This window comes from Lutra lutra, chromosome 4 (assembly GCF_902655055.1).
Source record: "Lutra lutra chromosome 4, mLutLut1.2, whole genome shotgun sequence".
Lineage (NCBI taxonomy): Eukaryota > Metazoa > Chordata > Mammalia > Carnivora > Mustelidae > Lutra > Lutra lutra.
Genome location: NC_062281.1, coordinates 45368180 through 45388144, shown reverse-complemented (window position 1 = coordinate 45388144; position 19965 = coordinate 45368180). Strand labels below are relative to the sequence as shown.

The window sequence follows — 19965 nt, the reverse complement described above, 5'->3', positions numbered from 1 at the left end:
ATTAGGCTGACAATTTAGCTAAATATTTTTACTAAGTCATGCACATTTGTTTATGTGGAATCAGGTTCTCCATCAAGTGGAGCATAGCTAGGAGTCAGGTGTTCTGAATTGCCTTTTGTCAGCAGGTTGAGTTGGTTGGAACCTGATACTAATGACTCTTCAGGATTAATAAAGTTAAGTCTACTTGATTGCAGAGACTGCTCCTATAATCCCATATAACTGCTTCATACTAGAACCCTTTTTAACAAAGAACTCCAAAGAGTAAATGCTTCAGTGGAAATTTACCATCAACGGAGAAAAACCCTAAGCTGCATATTCAGTTATTATTCAAACAACTCGCTAGGAAATGGAGAGAGTCAAGCTGAACAACAACAGGCTAACGGACTTTTAATTGAAATGTCACTTTCACTATTAAACAAAAAAAGCCATTGCTATGATGTGTGATAAAAGTTGATGGTGTCCTATTTCTTTGTGTGGAATTGCTTTTCTCCCATCACTGACTTAATTTGATTGCAACACTTTGTCAGCTGTCATGTTTGGGTTCCCTCAGCTGCAAACTATAGATAATGGGAGTCTATGCAATTTAACAATCATGCTCCAACATTTGGTCTCTTATAATCAAGATGAACTAAGAATTTTATTTCCCCCCATGACTTTGGAATAATAAAACTCAAAGCTTTCTTCTTCATCTGTCCTGTTTTTTATAGGTGGCTTGTTTAATATCTTGCATTCTTGTCCTGATAGTCATCTACGTGGTAGGACCCTTGCTTTACTGGCTGCCCATGGTACAGTAGTACTTTTTCATTATCTACTTTTTAACTTTACTTTTAATGAAATCATTGTATATTAAAATGTCTTAGAAGAGTAGTCTCAATGGCTCTACATCTGAAAACCGTGTGACAGAAGTAATGATTGAATGGGGGGTGGGGTTGGACAGAGACCACATTTGATGGGGGAAGAATGGGAAGAGACCGTGGCTGTTTTCTGTTTCTTCGGCTTATGTGTTAAAATGGCATTGTGGAATTAGATTTATTCTGTGCTTGTTTGGAGGGCAGAACTGGGCAATCTCTGGTGTAAGGCACAGACTTTGGGAGAATTTTATCAGAACTCGGACTGTTAGAAAAATGTGTGTAGGGCAAGGGAGTAAGTAACAAAATACATCTTGCCACCCTTGATATCTTTATACAAAGTGACCCAGAGCACCACTGTGCTTTTCATAAGTCTGGGGCACCGAAGTGATCTTAAGATCCTGGTCTTCAGAGAGCCAGAGATCATCTCATTCCTGTCTTGTTCTAATTCTTCATTCATATAGTGAGTATCAATCATTTCCACAGCAGATCTTCTAATAATCAAGTTCACTTTTCAAGAGAGTTATAAATATCCACATGTGATACCAGATCATTGGTGCTGAAGGCAATTATAAAGAAATATATAATATAAATATTTAATTTTTTTGCGAAAAACTTCAAATGGCAGTGGCTAATTAAAGTTAAGAGGACATTTGGTTTTATAACATGCACCCTTATAATTCATTACTTTTCTTTTCTTTCTTTTGTTTTACAATGGCATAAATTTTATACTGTGATTTTCTAGAATTGATATTATATTCCTAAAGTACAATAATAGGTTAGTTCTAAACAAAATGAATATTGCTTTAGTCTTCTAAATGGTGATTGCTTTTCTCTAGTAAGTACTTTAAAAACAAAGGCATAAAAATTCCTTGGTCTTTTTAAATTCAGATTAAAATCTTTATCTTATTTCTTCATCAACTTATTTCCTATTTGTAGTGTGTTCTTGCAAGTATTATTGTTGTGGGACTGAAGGGAATGCTAATACAGTTTCGAGACTTAAAAAAATATTGGAATGTGGATAAAATTGATTGGGTAAGTAGAAATTTGACCTAAAATTTCCTTCTTTGGCTTTAACATGCATTGCAAAATCAACTGTAATATTTTTATTTGCAGAAAATAGTTTTGGCTATTTGAAACTTATACACTTCATAAGCTACCATTTATTTTCTAAGTTCTTAATAAAGTCATTAAAATATAGAAAGTAAACTATTTTTGTAAATATATAGGCTGTAAAATAGAAAATATTCATTTATTTGAGGTATATAAAAACAGAAATGGAATTTTGTCAAATTTTGATTGATGTGTTGTTTGAGAACTTTTAATGAAATGCTAACTAACATGAATTAGGGATTCTCAGTTTCCATTTTGAATTGATTCTTGAAATGAAGCTCATCAAGGAAGCACACACTAATAGAACACATGAAAAAATATCATTAATTGCTAAGAAATGTGTTGCATTAATATAGGTTGAACATCTTAACAGTGACCATATTCCTTCTAAATATAGTCTCACGAACTTAGTTTTAAAGGGGTTACATTGGGAGGAGCGTTATGTTAATAGGATGTTGCCAGCAAGAGATTAAATATTACTGATCAATGATCAAGTGTGGCTTTTACTAACAGAAATGTTTAACATACATATTCTAGAGAAATGTATCTATGCAGGAGCATACAAAATACTTTACATTTCCAATATAGGTGAAGTATTTCATAAGTACCCTTTATTTAGCTCTATCATGGCATTCACCATATTGAAATGCAGTTGTCTATATATTTCCCCTCCTTTAGATTCTTTGCTCAGAGAGACTTTGGGGGGATTATTTGTTCTGGTGCCTATTTTCATAATATATCTCCCAAGGCTCAGTATTACTCTACCAAAGTACAAGGCTGAGTGTCATGGGGAATTCAGAGATAAATAAAGAACTATTTGTCTCCTCCAGACACTTATATTCACTTATATATATTCCACAATATTTGTGTAGAAGCAGACACAGAAACATCAACTTATTATGCAAAGCATGATACAATATGACCTGGAAGCAAAAGTACAAGTTTAGTTCTGGGGGGTGGGGAAATGAGGCTGGAGCATTTAATTTGGACTGGTCCAAATGAAAGAGTCTGACAGCTGAAATGTGAACTGAGACTTGAAGGAACAGTATTTGATAGGCAGGCCAAAGGATTAAAATTAGCCAGACTCATAGAGGATCATGACTTTTTAAAGGTGATATGTTTGAGATAGCACATGGATATAGAGAAATTAGAGGATGCAGACTTACTGAACAAGCTATTTGATAACCCTATGATAAAGGTCTTTCTAAGAAATGCCTTAATTACATAAGAGGGAGCACATTACCATATTGGAAGGGGAGTGATGTCAGGGAAGGCTTTTTCCAGGAAATGATGGGTAGAACATCTAGTGTGAGGGTGGGAGTAGTGACAGATGGGGTTGCAAAACTTAAGAATGAGTTGGACTTGGAAAGGCTGCTAATGTTGTGCAAAGAAGACTAGACTTCATTCTGAGGGCAGTGAGACATCATCAAAAGGTGATGAGTCTCAAATGCTTTCCCACAGGACTTTTTAAACCTGGTGCAGGTATTGAGGGATAAGACAGAGAAATCACAAGTTAACATGATTTTTTTTTTTTTTGGTATTTTATGTGAATTAGTTTTTCTGCATGGATGTTCAGTGAAGTTCTTCCTTGCCATGAGGTTTGGTAATATTATCAGAATATTTCTTGTGGTTGAACACCCAGCATCAAGTTTCTATGAGAGTGATGTGTCCTTTTGATCTCAGAATTAAGGATTATATACAAGGTTGAAGTGGACAGGTATTTTTTAGTTGCTAAGGGATTTAACAGTGAGAAGCCATTGATGATTGGGATACAATCTGGGCATAGCATTTATAGTGAGACTATTGCACAGACTTTTTTGGATATAGATTATATTACCCAGTAGAATATGTCCAGATTACTCAATAGATACCTAAAATATCATGGAAGTGGAGTTACCAAAGATGTGTATATATGCAAAATAATTTGAAGGTTGAAAGTTTAAGAAAATCATGTAAGCAGTCCTCACATGAAAAGTCAGAAATTTTTATTACTTTAAATTGTTTATAGTTGAATAATGATTCCACTTTGAGTTGTAGATCAAAACCCTCTCTGAGGTAATGAGGAAATAGGAATCCAAAATGGAGACCATGGGCTCAGAGCTGAGTTTGAGTAACTGAACAGTGGGAATAGAATTCACATCTACAGAAATATAATAATGTATATCAATCACCAGAACAGATCAAGAAGAGGTGAAGTGATTGAGTAGCTGCTCAAATATATAAGGGTTTATGTGTTTATGTATTTCCTACTTGAGGTCAGCTTTGGAGTTAGCTTGTGTTTAGGGGCTGTGAGTGCTAATAGAGGAGGGATCAAGTGGGAACACATAATGAAAAAAATAGGAGGCTGGGAGTTAACTAATCCCTTATAGCTGTGACAACAAACATTTGGATCTTTAATAGATATTGTTACAGAATAGTGATGGGACTTATGCTAACAAATGGAACTGTATACTGGCTATGTTGTTAATTTACATTTGGTATTTTTTTCAAAGCTATAAATGTAGCCCCAGGAAATAACTAAGCATTGTGAACCCAACTTACAATAGATGATATTGTGGGAGAGTAAATATGCTTTAAAAATAGAACCAGATGGTACCAAAATTTTTGGTTGCTCTGATGAATCATGGCCTCTGGGCTCTGTGGTTTTTTTAAATGGCAGGAACCAGGATCCTCAGTTCCCTATGCTATATTGAATCATGGAGGTTGGCCATGAGGAATTGGACTTATAAAGCTTTCGGGTAAAATCTTATTCTGCCACACCCAGGCGGGTTCAGTCGGCATTAAGTGATGAGTAAGAAACAAAGCAATCATGGCAAGTTGAAGTAATGATCAAAAACTTGCAGCCTTATTTTGTATGTGATGAAGCATAATGTAATTCATTCGGGGGGAAAATTACACTGTATACATATAAAAGACTCAAATGATTGTCTTTTTGCCTGAATAGAGGAAAAACATCTCAATGTCTAACCTATGAGATGACAGGCTGAGGATGATGTCATAATAAGTCCTAACTTAGCATTACATTTCTTGGGGATGGATCTGAACATGAGAAAAGTCAAAATATATTTTCTCTTTTTACTTCAGAATGTTTATTTCTTCTATATCAAAAAGAATTTTATAGATAAAAAATCCCTCCATTTGCTTTCAAGGGCTTGGCTTTTCTAAATAGCCCATCACAAAGAACCACTCAAGCTCCATTTAGTTAAATAATACAAAGGAGAAGCATTTTGAATAAAAAATGCTATTTAGAAACATTTGCTTTAAACTTGTCTCACCCCGCCTCACAAAAATCTGTGCTATCTTCAGATTATAGAGAAGTTTCTAACTTTTTCATTTGCATATGAAATTGAATTAGGTTGTTGAAGATGTTTTAAAGTTCTAATATAGCCATCTGGACAGAAAGAAATTAACTTTAGAATTATATGCATAGGTAAAAGTGATGCAAATAATTTAGGGAAAAGAGAGAGCTTGAACATTTTGTTGGTCTACTATTTGATGAATGCAGGATATTGTGTTTAGGAAATATAACCTCCTGGATTTCACAAATTATTTTGCTTTTAAAGATTTTTTTTTTTTGCCAACAATAAACTTAGAAATGTCAACTATAATACAATATTTTGTGATAGATTGTCATTTCAGGAGGTGGACAAAACTGTAATAATGTTGAATAATGTTGGAATCCCAACTAAAGGAGAAAAATAATTTTCTTGCCATCTTTTGAAATATTCCCAAGGCCTAAATTGGCCCAGAATTTTCAGCTTTCACAATGTCATAAGAAGTCGCCCCTTGCAAATAAAATTATAACAATCTTTATAGTGGCTGATCTAAAAGTGTCCTTGGTAGTGTTAGATTTAATCATTTTAACTGTTAGGCTTTGAGGGTCTTATGTAGTAATAAACTACATTAGTTCTTTGTATAACAATCTTAGAACACAGGCATTGTGGAGAAGGACCAAAAATCTGCTAACAATTGCTTGTAATATTACATTAAATGAGAAAACAGTGGGAAATTATGGCATGCTTTTGAACCATACACATCAACCAAATATTTACAGATCTGAAAGGAAGTGTTGTTGGGGATTGAACTAGTAGGGGCTGGCAGTTTCTAGAAATGAAAGAATGTGTCTTTTCCCCACTTTTGTTGCTGGGAGTCTGATGGGACCAGGATTCGTCTCTCTGTCCCAGGCTTCTGTTTACCCCTTTTTAAATAATATATTCTTGCGGAGAGATTTGGTCACAGCAATGTTGTAGAATAAGATTGTGAGGAATTTAGCGATCATGAGAAAGATGAGAAATTACTAAAGGGTTTGTATCTCCTATTTCCTCCTTCTCTTTCAGGGCATCTGGGTCAGTACATATGTATTTACAATATGCTTTGCTGCCAACGTGGGGCTGCTGTTTGGTGTGGTCTGTACCATAGCTATCGTTATCGGTCGCTTCCCAAGGTAAGATCTTACTTAAATGCTGTCTATTTTGACACAGCATCAAAGTCAATGATATTGCCAGTTACTTTTATTACTGTGGAATATTGAGTGCCATGGTCATGTTTTAGTTGGTATCAGAGAATTAGAGATGAAAGGAAAAGTTTTCTCTACATACAATATATAAAAATTTTGGTCTTAATGAAGAAACTTATCTTGTCCACACTATAAAGTAAAACATAAAATCTATCAAAGTAAATAAATTAACCCATACCCATACACTGTGCTGCAGAGCTGTTTTTTTTTTTAATCAAGTGAAGGTGATATATTATGCAGTGACTACATAAAATTTAATCATTTAGAAAATTGAATAACTTCAGTAAATTTTTCAGAAGCCAGATTTATATATATATATATAATATACATAAATATATATATAATATACATAATCATTTATTGAAGAACTAGATAATTTATTAAAGATAAGTTAGATAATTTGTTGAAGAGCTCTAGACAATTTATTGAAGATTTCTACTGAACATCTGTAAACCATTCCCCTATTTTGGCCAGTTATTTTTCTACTTTGAGTGTTCATCACCTGATAATGCTTCTACTCATTTCTCATCCTTCCCTTGAAATTCTTTGTGAAATAATATACTTCAAAAACATTTTAAGTTTTACCTCTATAGATTCTATAAAGAGATTTCTGTAGAAATCTGTGTAAATTCATTAGTATCTGGTCCTATCTTGCCACTTATTCCCTTTTTACTTCTTTTTCCCCTAAAACAAGATTTTCCCAAATACTATCCACTCTCTTATTACCCTTTTGGTCAATTTACCTCTTGTGGCTTGGACATATGGGGTTCTGGGAACCCAGATGAGGTAAATTATATTGGTTAATCTCTACCTAGATGTCTCCAGTGTTACTCTCTATTCCTGAGGATCCCAGAGAAATATAGATTTACCAATGTTTTATGAACAAATGGGATGTAGGATTTTAACCATTACAGATAAGTTCTATTTGTTAAAATAAAATGACATCCTTTTTACATTTTCATTGCTAATGTAGTGATTCAGAAATGCCATTTTATTTTTATCTGACTGAATTCTAGGGCAAAGACTCTGAGTATAAAAAACATGAAAGAAATGGAATTGAAAGTGAAGACAGAAATGGATGGTGTAAGTTTCTTTTTCTTTTCCTTTGTGTAATTATTAAAAATTTCTGTAGTTTAGATAGTTTTAAGGTATCATAAGTAGATAATGGATTTTAAGTAGATGATGATTTTAAATTCATGATAATTTTATTTTTAATTGGCATGAACTTTCCATGGTATCTGCGACCACCATACACGTGGCAGTTGACATGCAAAAAATCAACAGAACAACAAAAAAAATCTTGTGTTAGCATTCCGCTGAGATGATAGTCATAGAACTACAGTTCACAGTGGAATCTTTGTCCAGGTTAGTTCAGACATTTGGAAATCTCTTCCATTTGCTAAGTTGCATAAAATAGTCAAACTAGATAGTCTATTCTGAATTAAATTATGGAAGAAGATAGGGAATAAAGAATAGAATAAAGCAAGGTTGGATCATGGTATTGCTTTATTTTTTTTAAACACAATTAGATTGCATTATTAGCAGAGGGTAATTAAGTCCAATGGTTATGGAATGCTAATAGAATTGGTTTCTTGTGCAGTGGACATCTTTTTTAAGGAAACAGGTTATGGAAATAGTCTTGCCTGTGCATGTTTGAGCAGGCCAATTGTGTTTGAGTTCTATTCTTATATAACTTATATATTCTGAAGGATGGCCAAAACAAGTTTAAGGTGAGGGGAAAGATGTTGACTTAAATATTTTGCCAATTTAAAAAAATTGTCCACACTTTGAACCTGCTTTGTAAATGTTTGACTAACCGTTGTTCCTCCCCGCACCCCCCGCCTCTATTTATCTTATTTACTTGTTTCGGTACCTCATGATTGCCTTCAGAACAAAGAGAACTGGCATTCCACCAGAAGGACCTATTGTCAGGGTATCTCTGAGTAGACCGGAAGTAGGAAGTAGCACCAGGAGTCCTTCTGTGACATGCAGGGAAATGGCTCACATGTTGACACATGAACATGCACACGTGTGTGTGTGTGTGTGTGTGTGTAAATTGAAGAATAATTAGCATATACTATTGTATTAGATTCAGGTATATAACATAACGATTCAGTATTTATATACATTATGGCTTGTGTTTTTAATAAGTGTGAAAAAGTTTGCTTCATAGAGAGCTATTAGAGTCCAGAGCCTAAGAGTGTCCCAGGCTCAAGTAGTTTTCCACCAGTGATGCCTTTCTTTTCTTTCTTTAAATTTTCCATGAGAATTTAGTGCTCACACAAAGTCCTAGACTGGTTCTTGGGCCCCTAGAAGCCTCTGTGTATCCACTCTACACTCTACTCTGTGTATCCTACTCTACGGCTATGCACATTACCCTTGACATTTGTAGCTTGGAAATAGAATTCCAGTTTGACCATTTTTCAGCTTAAAGATTATACAGAAGAATAAGGTCTGTCTAATCTGTTCCTTCTTTCCAGGTTAAACATATGGGCAAGTGAATGAGAAGATTTGTAGGAAGATAAAAATGCCAAAATTCACACATCTTTAAACATTGGTTCCAGTATAGTCACATACCTGAATAATAACTGTGTCACATGGAAATGTTAATTTTCTTGGAATATTATCTTTACTAATTATTTAATATTTTGTATTAAAAATAAGAGGGAAAGAAAGCTCAGAGCGAAATTTTTTTTAATTGTGTTATGTTAGTCACCATAAAATACATCATTAGTTTTTGATGCAGTCTTCCAAGATTCATTGTTTATGTACAACACCCAGTGCTCCATGTAATACGTGCCCACCTTAATACCGACCACCAGGCTCACCCATCCCCCCCAAAACCCTCAGTTTGTTTCTCAGAGTCCACAGTCCTTCATGGTTCATCTCCCCCTCCTATTTCCCCCAATTCACTTTTCCTTTCCTTCTCCTAATGTCCTCCATGTTATTCCTTAAACGTTGCACAAGTAAGTGAAACCATATGATAATTGACTTTCTCAGAGTGAGATTTGAACATGAGCTGTTTAGGTGGAGTTTTTAGCCAACTTCAAGCATGGCAATGGTCCACCACTCCCTTCCTCTGTTCATGCTCTCCCACCTCTTCATATGAAACAAATGTCCTTGACTTGGGGGAGACCTCTTTTGGAGTGAACTCAACCCCATTTAGAATTTCTTTTCTAACACAATTTGAATCTTTATTCCTAAGCAAATACCTGTTTTTAAAAAAGTTAACTTAAAGCAGCATATTGGCCCAATCATGTGGTATGATTGGTGGGTTGATCTTCAATGTGGGGCTTTTTTTTTTTTTCCCAAAGATTTTATTTATTTGACAGAGAGGAAGAGAGGGAGTGAATAAGCAGGGGGGAGCACCAGAGGTAGGGGGAAAAGCAGGCTCTCTGTTGAATGGGGAGCCCAATGCTGGTCTTGATCCCAGGCCCCTGGGATCATGACCTGAGCCAAAGGCAGACACTTAGCCAACTGAGCCACCCAGGTGTTCCTGATATGGGGGCTTCGTGAAAACTGAGTATTACAGGCCCAGGAATTGTTTTATTTTTGGTTTGTAAGAGATTTACTCTTTTTAAGAAAGTTTTTTTTGTTTTGTTTTGTTTTTTAATTCCAGTGAGTTAACGCACAATATTATATTAGTTTCAGGTCTACAATATAGTGATTCACCCCTGCCAACATCATCTGGTGCTCATCACAGGTGCCCTTCTTAATCCCAGTCACCTATTTAACCCAACCCCTTATCCTCCTTCCCTCTGGTAGCCATCGGTTTCTTCTCTATAATTAATAGTCTGCTTCTTGATTTGTCTTTCTCTGTAAGAGGTTTACTCTTGATTGAAAGTTAATCTGATAATGTAAGGTTTTTGCTTTCTGGAATAGTTTATTTGTAGCAAATCTCACTTTCTAGAGTTTAATCAGTTGTGTAGCCATAGAAATGTTTTAAGACTATGTGGTTTAAAAACGTACCTGCTTAGAAGATGAGGAAGCTGAAGAGTAACAACTAATATTTTCTTTCTTTCTCTGACTGTATGCTTCTCTATTCCCTGGGTTTCCTCTTCTATGCAAGTACTAAAGCCTTAAAGAATATCTCTTTATTTAATTGGTAAGGAGTTATTTCATAGAACTTAACCTGCTTCTTGATTTCTAGGTCAGACCGTGCCCCAAAGATCATGGAGAGCACGATTTCAGTTGCATACAACCAGTTGGTGCCAGGAAGACCTAGGCGGTGACCAAAGCAGGCACATGTTGTTTGGAAGCTTTTTAATCTCCTTTCCTGCATCTCTTACTTGCATCCTGGCAGTCTGGTGTAACCCAGGCCTGCCCCAAGTGAAACCAAATTCCCCATACTTCCTCTTGGTTTCTTTCTTCTAGTTAGGACTATTGAAGCTTGTAAGGTTATAATTCCAGCCAAAAGAAAGCTATGTCTTTATGAGGTAAATGACTGAGAGTTAACCCTTTAGGACAGATTTTCATTAAAAAAACCTAATGGTCAGGTGAATGAAATTTTGATTTCTAGATTATATGGAAGAGGTGCTTTTGGGAAGACAGGGCTTCCTGATAATCTTTGGATATCCTAGGGTGTTGCTTTCCTCAAATCAATAGGAATAAGGGCCATTTTCTGAAAATATGCAGGATTATCTCATAGTTATTAATGCTTTTTAGTAAAGAGGAAGTACATGTTTTTCCTAAGAACCATGATAATATACTAATTTCTCTAAATAAGATATAATAATGACAACCTTGGCTAAGAAATTGCTTCCATCATTGAGTGATATTTGGATTTATAAGATTTAGATTCTTTGGATAGAGTTATCCTCTTATTTCATTCAGAATTCTGAATTTATTCCTGTTCTCCTCCAAAAGGAAACCCTGCAGCAGGTGAAAATTGTCTCAATAAACAACCCCCTTGTTTTCCTGAATGCAAAGAAGTTTCATACTGATATAATGACCATAATCCAAAAAGAAAATGTGAGCAACCAGCTACTGGATGATGTCAGCAAGGTAGGATCAGCTAGCTCATGATTACAATAATGTACTACAAATAACCTTATATCATGATACTAAGACATGAATCATGAAATATAACACATTATAAGAGTGTTTGGAGACCTCTCAGCAAAGCCTTCTGTTGTATTAAACTTTTCATTTGGTTCTCGTAGTTTTTAGGTAATTACTCTCATTCATCCACTCATTCCTTCCCTCAGCATATATCTAGTGGACATGTGTACTAGTTACTATAGCCCTGAGAAGAATAAATAAACAAATTACTTACCCTAAAGGACATTTTTACCAAGAGAAAGAAGAGTCAGATCCAAATCTTAAAGAGACAGAATATGATAAATGACTTCAGCGATGTGTTAACTGTTGCCATATTATTTAATATATAATACAATTACTGTTACAATTACTGTTGTAATATTATTATAAAAAACTAGCATTCTTTATCTGCACAAGTTATCTTCATTAACAGAGATATCAAATGTGCATCATGTTGATTATATGTAAATAAGCTATCTGTGATTATTTGAATCCTTAAGCCCTTAAGCATGGACTTTGGAGCGAAGCTGTCTAGGTTAACATTGATGAGCTGTGGGAAATTAACTGAGTTATTAAACCTTCTGTGATTCAGTTTCCTGATCTATAATCAGGATGATTAAATGAGTTAATATATACAAGTCACTCAGAATAGAGTCTGGCCTACTCAATACTATAAAATTTTAACTAATATTATTAGTTTGAGCACAAGTAGTACCCTCTCCATGAAGCTTTTCCTTGACTACTTCAGATTACACAAGTCTTTTGTGTCCTTGAGTGTATATTATTCCGTCACTCCAGTACCTAGGAAGTATTGACTCTCCCATTTCTAGCATTGCAGAAGCTGTCTAGTAAAAAAAAAACATTCCTGATCCTTGCAGCTTTCTGCTTCTGGGCCTCATTCTGATCTACCCCACAGAGGTCCCAAACACAGGATCAAATATATTATATGCTGGGCACGGTGCAAAGTGAAAATATGAGGTCCCTTGTTCAATAATTATTGAGTTTCAAGATGGCATTCACAGAGCATTAAATCAAGTAGGAGACCCTTCTAAGAATGGGACCCTGTATGACCACACAGGTTGCAAGCCTATGAGACTGGCTCAGCCTGCATATCTCCAGCTCTGTCTTTTCCTCTCACTCTACTCTTTAGTATGTCATTTTCATCAGATTACTAGGAACCCTACCTATGATTTTGGGTTGAGAAGAACTTGCACTCATGCCTAAGATGGACATCATTCCTAGTTGTTCAAGTTGGATACAAGGCCCCTTTCTTTTATAAAGCCATGCTTACTTCATAGCAATGTTTAGCTCTATTATGAGATAAGAAGGTTCTTGTGGCTGATGTAAGTTCACAACCACCATACATGATAATGTGGGAAAATTTGTCCACAGTTCCAAATAACCTAATTAACCCATAAGAAACATGTAGTCTTATTTTACAAAAATGTAAATTTACTTCTTGGAATGATATGCTCCTTTGTAGGCTTTATCATGACTAGTAGAGTATCCGACATGAATATTCTTATAACCATTTATTTATTGGTAGTTGATAGTATTTTCCTTTGAATATTTTCCTGAAAGACAAAGGTTGTTCCAATGTGTTTTCAGAAATTGAAAGTTGGCATATGGTTTATCTCGTAGCATATGAAATCAGAAATAAACCTCATTAATGCAGCCTTCTGGGAAGAGCTTCCACATACATGATTTTACCTACTTGGGACTTAAGAAATTTGAGTCTAATAATCAAATAGAGTTCATGGAATCTAAGTTATTGGTACATAATGACATCCAAAGGGATTCTTTAACTCAGAACTCTGTGGTGGTGAGAAAGGATTTCTTGAGAGTATGTTTCACTGCAATGAGAATAATGCAAATATTCTGTATTAACAGACTGTGTGAGTTTTAAAGGATACGCTAAGGATGCACATGGTAATCTGGAAGCTCTGCTATCTGAGGAATCAGGGATAAACCTTTATTCAGAATGGTTAAACGGATGGTCTTGAGTAGCACAAATGTTCTTTGGGACATCTCATATTATTCTAATCATACACTGTCTGGGGTATCTACTTCTTGTTTTAAGGCCTGTGCTTGTTCCAGTTTCAGTTTTAATTTAACGAGACAGCATCAGTTAATTTCTACTACAGATTTGCCTCCTTTTGCTGCACTCTATACAGGGGTCCACAGTTCTGTCTTAAACTGGGGTACTCTGCTGGGGTCTTGGTCTTCTCTCCTAGACTCATTTTCAACAGATGGTGGTGATGGGAGGGCATTTAAAACACCCTAGGGCAAGAAGAATCATACTGTATTCAAAACACAAACTGATAAAGGATTTCCTGTTTTGTCATACTATGACAATATATTTCCTATATGTCATCATTAAATATCTTCCTGAATGTAGAAGCTTAGGAGGATCTCAGCAACCTAGTGTTTATTAGATTCATGGTCATTATTATATAGGTTATATATAGAAACTCATGTAATAGTCACCAGTTTGTGAGCTCACTTTGCAAAGGAAGTTTCAATTTGCTGTTTATCCAAAATTTTCTTTTGCTCAGACCAGGTATTTTTTTTAAATAGACTTTATTTTTTGTAACAGCTTTAGACATACAAAAAAAAATTGAAAAGTGTTAGTAGAGAGTCCCTATACACCTTGCACCATATAGTTTTTGCACCATATAGTTGTACCATATAGTTTTTGCTGTTATTAATATCTTGTGTTAGTATGACATACTTGTCACAATCAGTGATGCATTATCATTAACTAAAGTTCATGTTTTACTCAGATTTCTTTAGTTTTACCGACTGTCTTTTTTCTGTTCCAGGATTCCATCTAGGATATCACATTTTATTTAGTTGTCTTGTCTCCTTAGATGCTGCTTCACTGTGACAGTGTCCCAGACTTTTCTTTTTTGTTGACCTTGACAGTTTTAAGTAGTATTGGTCAGGCATTTTGTAGAATATCCTTCTATTAGAATTGATCAGGATAAGATCAGGGTGTAGCAACCCAAACGTGAAGATTGTGGAGATGGGCTTCACCTTCTTGAAGGTGGAGTGTCTACATAAATTATTGGAAAATTTTTTGCACAGATTTCAGACAAGATTAAAAATAAGAGGAAGGAAAAGAAACTCACATTCACTGAAAGTCTCTCAAGAACTGGTACCTTTAACTAGGCTAACAACACCACCAGCCCTGTGATATAAGCGGTATTACTGGAATGCTACAAAAAAACGAAGATTGAGACTTAGAAATGTAAAATTACCTGGTAGAAATACAGCCGACAACTGTTAGAGCCAGAATTAAAGTATGTCAGCTGTAGCATTGCGTATCAGGAAGAGAAAATAGATGTTCTCTCCTCAGCCTTTAAGATGAAACTGATGGGATGTCTCGGAGAAGTGGTATAGCGTAGTGCTGGAGAGTGTGAGGTTCTGAATGGAAAAGCATGAGCTTTGGTTTTAGCCAAGGTTCTTACCAGCTTTGTGACTTTGGTCAAGTTATTTAACCTTTCCAATCTTTAGCTCCCTCTTATGGAAAATGAGATTAGTAACTTCATAGGATTTTTCTGAGGATCAAATGATTAATATAGAGTCCTTGGTATATAGCAGGTAGTCAAAAATTTCAATTACTATCATCATCATCATCATCATCAACAACATTTGAGAAGTAGATAGCATGTGATTTCATTAGAGGCATCAATTAGTGTCACTTTCAAAGAACTTTAATTGTAGGATGCAGAGTTATTTTCATTTTTCAGCATTTCCATAAATTGGGACTGTTTCTCAGACATTTTCTTGGAGCTGCAGGTGAACTGTTCACTTTCATGTAATATGAAATATATGGTCAGTGGTTCTCTCTAAAGAATGTTGTGTTAATGAGGTTAATTTCTGATTGGATACATTACATGAAAAGAGATGCAGATTTTTAATTCCTGATCAAAAGTCAAAACAAACAATCTTGCAGAAAATGTTCTAAACAAGATAGTCTGACTTGGTAATGTACGTTAATTCCTGAGCTAGTAAATACTTACAACCAATGGTCACTTCATTATTTCAAGGTGTTCATTATTTTAAGGTTATTTATCACTCTAAAAAAAGGGACTGGTGAAAAATAATATTTAGAGCCTAATTTTTTATTATTTATGGAGAAAAGAAAAATGTGCTGTTCTCAGGGACAGAAGTAAATTTTTTTTTCAGAAGTAAATTTTTATAACGTTATTTATATTCATTTTCATTTTCATTTCAGTGTGAACAAAACACATTGCTCAATTCTCTATCCAACGGCAACTGCAATGGTGAGTTAGCTTAAAAAAAAAAAAAAATCCAAGTGTCCTGTCTTAAGTATAAACCAGAGTCCTCTTTCCTTCTCCTGCCATTCTGCCTCCCTCTACTGTACTCATCTTCCTTCTCTCTCTGCTCCATCTCCACTCCCTCCCTCCATCTCCTTCTCCTTTCCTTGTTCTGCCCTTCTCCCCAGTCCTCCTCCTATTTCTACTTCTCTCTTCCTCCTTCCTTCTCTGTCTTCTCTCCCTTCCCTCACTCCTCCTTCTTCCCTTCCTTCTCCTCCATCTTACCCACTACTCATTTTTAGAATTAAATTTAAGTAAAGATGGGTAGACCTACACAGGATGAATTGTAAAACTTTATTACAAGGTGTTAAAAATACTTGCAACAACAAAAAAATACTTGCAACACTTAAGTAAATGGTATTTAGAAATAAATGGAAGGGAATTGCAATGTCCATTGGTTAGAATACTCAATATTGAAAAGGTGTCATTTTTATTTATGTTGAATTGATTTATAAATATAAATTTAATCCTTATTAAAATTCCAATGGAGCATTTTAATGGCAATGGACAGGCTTATTCTAAATTTTGTATAAAAATTCTAAAGACCAAGAATAGACCAAGACGCTCTTGAAATATGTGAACAAGGGGGAGAGAATGTTTTCTTAACTGTCAAGATATATTATAATGCTCTCATAATCAATGCACTATGATATTGGTTCCAAGATAAATAAACAGATCAGTAGGACAAAGTAGGGGCCTCAGAAGGGGAGAAAGATCCCCCACATACTAGTGTTCAATTTGGGACAAACTGGTACCGCAGAGCAGTGAGGAAAGGACAGTCTTGCTAATATACAATGATGAGACATGTGTCTACAATGAATGAAATTATTCATTGTAATTCACACACCATACCACCAAATCTCTACTAGGTGAATCAAAATCCTAAGAGTGGTAAACAAAATAAAAATTTAGATTCCCCCAAATCTGGAGACAACTGAAATATCTTTATAATTTTGCATGATTTTATAATAATCTTTATAAATTAATAGTATAATAGATAAGGAACACATAGAATGTTTATATAAGAGGATAACATATTGTAATACTTACATTACTGTATAAAATATATTCTGAATGAATATATAACATATAGAATAGAATAAAATAAATGTTATATAAATACATGAATGAATCAACAGCATTGACCCATATCAACATGGGTGTAGCTCAGATGCCATCTTCTCTGTTTTTTTCTGACTTTTTGTGGCAAATTGATTTTCTTCTGCTTTATGCTCTCAAAGAATGTTTGCATAATACTGGTATAATACTGACTCAATGATCACTTCTTGAAGGTCTTAGTCTCCTGCTTATCTGGAAACTTTTTAAGGGTGTCCTCCCCTCTGTCTCACTAGCCCAGGCCCACTTTTCACAGAACAGTAGCTGATGGGTGCCATCACCTTTGCTGGGTCCCTTCTGTGGAAGTCAGGACTAGTTGATACTAGAACTAATAGAAAGAATGTTTCTTCCAGTATCTTCCTCCTCTCCCTCTTTTGAAACCCCCCGGTCCTATCATCTCTCCTTCTTGTTCAGAAACACCAACCTACTCTCCCCTCCCTGTGCTTAAATGCTAACGGTACGTCTACTGTACACGTTCTTGATTTTTTTCTTCCATTTAATTACTAAAACCTATAACTCTTGGTTTTATTAACTTTGCATTTTCACTTCTGCGACTCTGATTCTGTCCTTAATCATGTGTAAAGTGAATGAGTGGGTTTTTTGTTTTGTTTTGTTTTTTCTGCTATGAGATATCCTTGGCTTTAATCCATGGATAGAAAATATCCAGTGTCCTATGCTCACCCCAGACAGAACTAGTAGAACTAGTAGAACTACTAGAACTAGTAGATCAAGGCACTTTGTCCTATGAGCAGGGGTGGGGGGTGAGGTGGGTGGGTGGAGGGGGTGGGGGTAGAGGTGGGGGGGGTGAGCCCAAGAGTCTTCTCAACCCAGGGCTGTAGGAAGCTACTGCAGATGGTTGGTATTGACATGCAAGGTGAGATGCAGTTGCCATCCTACCCGTACTCTGTTCTCTGATGTAATGACAGATTAATCTTAAATCACTGGTACTTTAAAATCTGTCTTAAGGGGGTGTCTCGGTGGCTCAGACTGTGAAGTGTCTGCCTTCCGCTCAGGTCATGATCCCAGGGTCCTGGGATCCAGTCCCATGTCAGGCTCCCAGGTCAGCAGGGAGTCTGCTTCTCCCTATCCCTCTGCCTCTCCCCCTGCTTGTGCTCTCTCTGTCTCTGTCTCTGTATCTCTCTCAAATGAATAAATTTTTAAAAAATCTTAAAAATTTGTCTCATGATTCATCATAAAGTTTCCCTTTTGAGAATCAAGTGCCCTCTCCTCCTCAGCACGGCACCTAAAGCTCTTCCTTCTCTTCTTAAACCGCTTTCCCTTTTATTCCACATTACACAAGTCCTCCATTCATGTCAGATAAATCAGTTCATGGTCCCTGTATCTAATTCAGTCTTCCCTGGCTCTGAGCCTGTGTTTGGATTCTCCTGAATAGAACCATCTCCTCCATCTGCTAGTTCAAACCTTATACTGTCTTCAAGATTTAATAGAGAAGTAAAGCAAATTGAAGGACACACTACTTGGCAATCCCATTAGGCAGAAAAAGAAGTCAACCAGACCCGTACAGGGGAGCATACTGCCAGCGTACGTGGAGTTCAGTATCTTCAGCTGTGAGATGGAGATCATAGTAGTAGAAAAACAGAGATACCACATGCTTCACTCAGTCACATAATGTCTTATATGGTTATAGGTTGTTCTTTTTCTGCATCTTTCTTTTCCTTCTAACTAGAGTTTTAAGGCAAGAAATGCATTTTGAATTCTCACTGCATTACCTTTCATTGTCGAATGAACACTTACTTAGTCAATGAATGAAAATTATAATGATAGATGATATTTGTACAGCACTGGAAAGTTTTCAGAAGACATTCTTGATAACTCTGAAATAGGTAATGCGTAAATACTGTACTTCTGTTTTCAAATAGGTGATAGAATACTCTTCTTTTACTGATGAAGAAGTTGGGGCCACAGGGGCTGATTTACTTGCTCTGAATTGTGCAGTTAGATAGGAATAGAGGCAGAAAATGGGTCCCTGTTGCAGTTGGACAGGCATACAGAAAGAGATGCTCAAAGCTGGGACAGGAGAGCTTGGTCTGAAAGCAGCCTGCAGGGAGACAAGCACCGTTAATACCTCTGCTTTGGTTACAAGGCTATGAAAATGGAGGGAGAGGCATGTTGTGAACACAGATGGCGCTGTTTGGGTGTTGGAAGAGGGGAGAGGGCAAAACAAACAATGATTTGATTCTGAAGCTTTGAACCTCTTATACTAGGATGACCTGGAACCTGAGGGAGAAAAAGGGAAGATAAATTTACTTCAGAGGGTGGTGAATCAAAGATGCTGGGAGGTCATCCAAGAGTCGTGCAGCAGGTTTAGGGGGAACACCAAATAGATCTGGAAGTAACTAAATCTAAGGGAGACATAGCTGAGCAAGGGAGTGGGAAACAGAGAAGAGAATAAAAAAATCCACACCCCCCACAATAATTTTCACAGATGGGGAAGATTTGTAGTTGAGTACATGAGTACATGATTGAATATATGAAACAAGCTATATAAATGATAAGATGGCAGTCATTATATTTGTCTGAATAAAAGCAAAAATTGTTCAAATGTGAAGAAATATTCCATTATCATTCCATTTGGGGAGGTTGTGTCCCCAATACATTATAGTCACGTTATGCCATTCCCAAAAGGCACTCCTGCACACATCTCTCTTAGGCTTCTGGTTGGCCAGCTGTACCTCCACCCCCTTCTCACCCACTCAACTCTTATTCATGCCCCACATCTCTACTCACATGTTCTGTTCTCTTCATTCCTGCATCCATTGTTTCCTGTCCTGTTTCCTCAGCAAACTGAATTTGAGTTTGTATTCACTGAACATCTACTAGGTTCTGGCACCATGGTAGGTGCTGTAGGCTCAAGGCTGACGAAAGTAGGCATGATTTCTGCTATCACAGATCCTACAATTTGTCTAAAACAATTTCCATGCCCTCACCACAACTCCTCACTCCCCAAACCAGCAACCCAGGTGTATTG

General features: G+C 36.1%; 1 protein-coding gene across 2 annotated transcripts in view; it reads left to right on the top strand.

Annotated features, from left to right (window-relative positions):
- The window catches only part of SLC26A7 (solute carrier family 26 member 7), a 120959-nt gene that overhangs the window by 81477 nt on the left and 19517 nt on the right, over positions 1-19965 (top strand). For both annotated transcript variants that reach the window (XM_047728131.1, XM_047728132.1), the window contains 6 exons: positions 708-785; positions 1788-1883; positions 6299-6405; positions 7494-7560; positions 11344-11481; positions 15758-15806. In XM_047728131.1, the coding sequence (XP_047584087.1) occupies positions 708-785; positions 1788-1883; positions 6299-6405; positions 7494-7560; positions 11344-11481; positions 15758-15806 (535 nt within the window). The remainder of the gene's footprint in view (positions 1-707; positions 786-1787; positions 1884-6298; positions 6406-7493; positions 7561-11343; positions 11482-15757; positions 15807-19965) is intronic.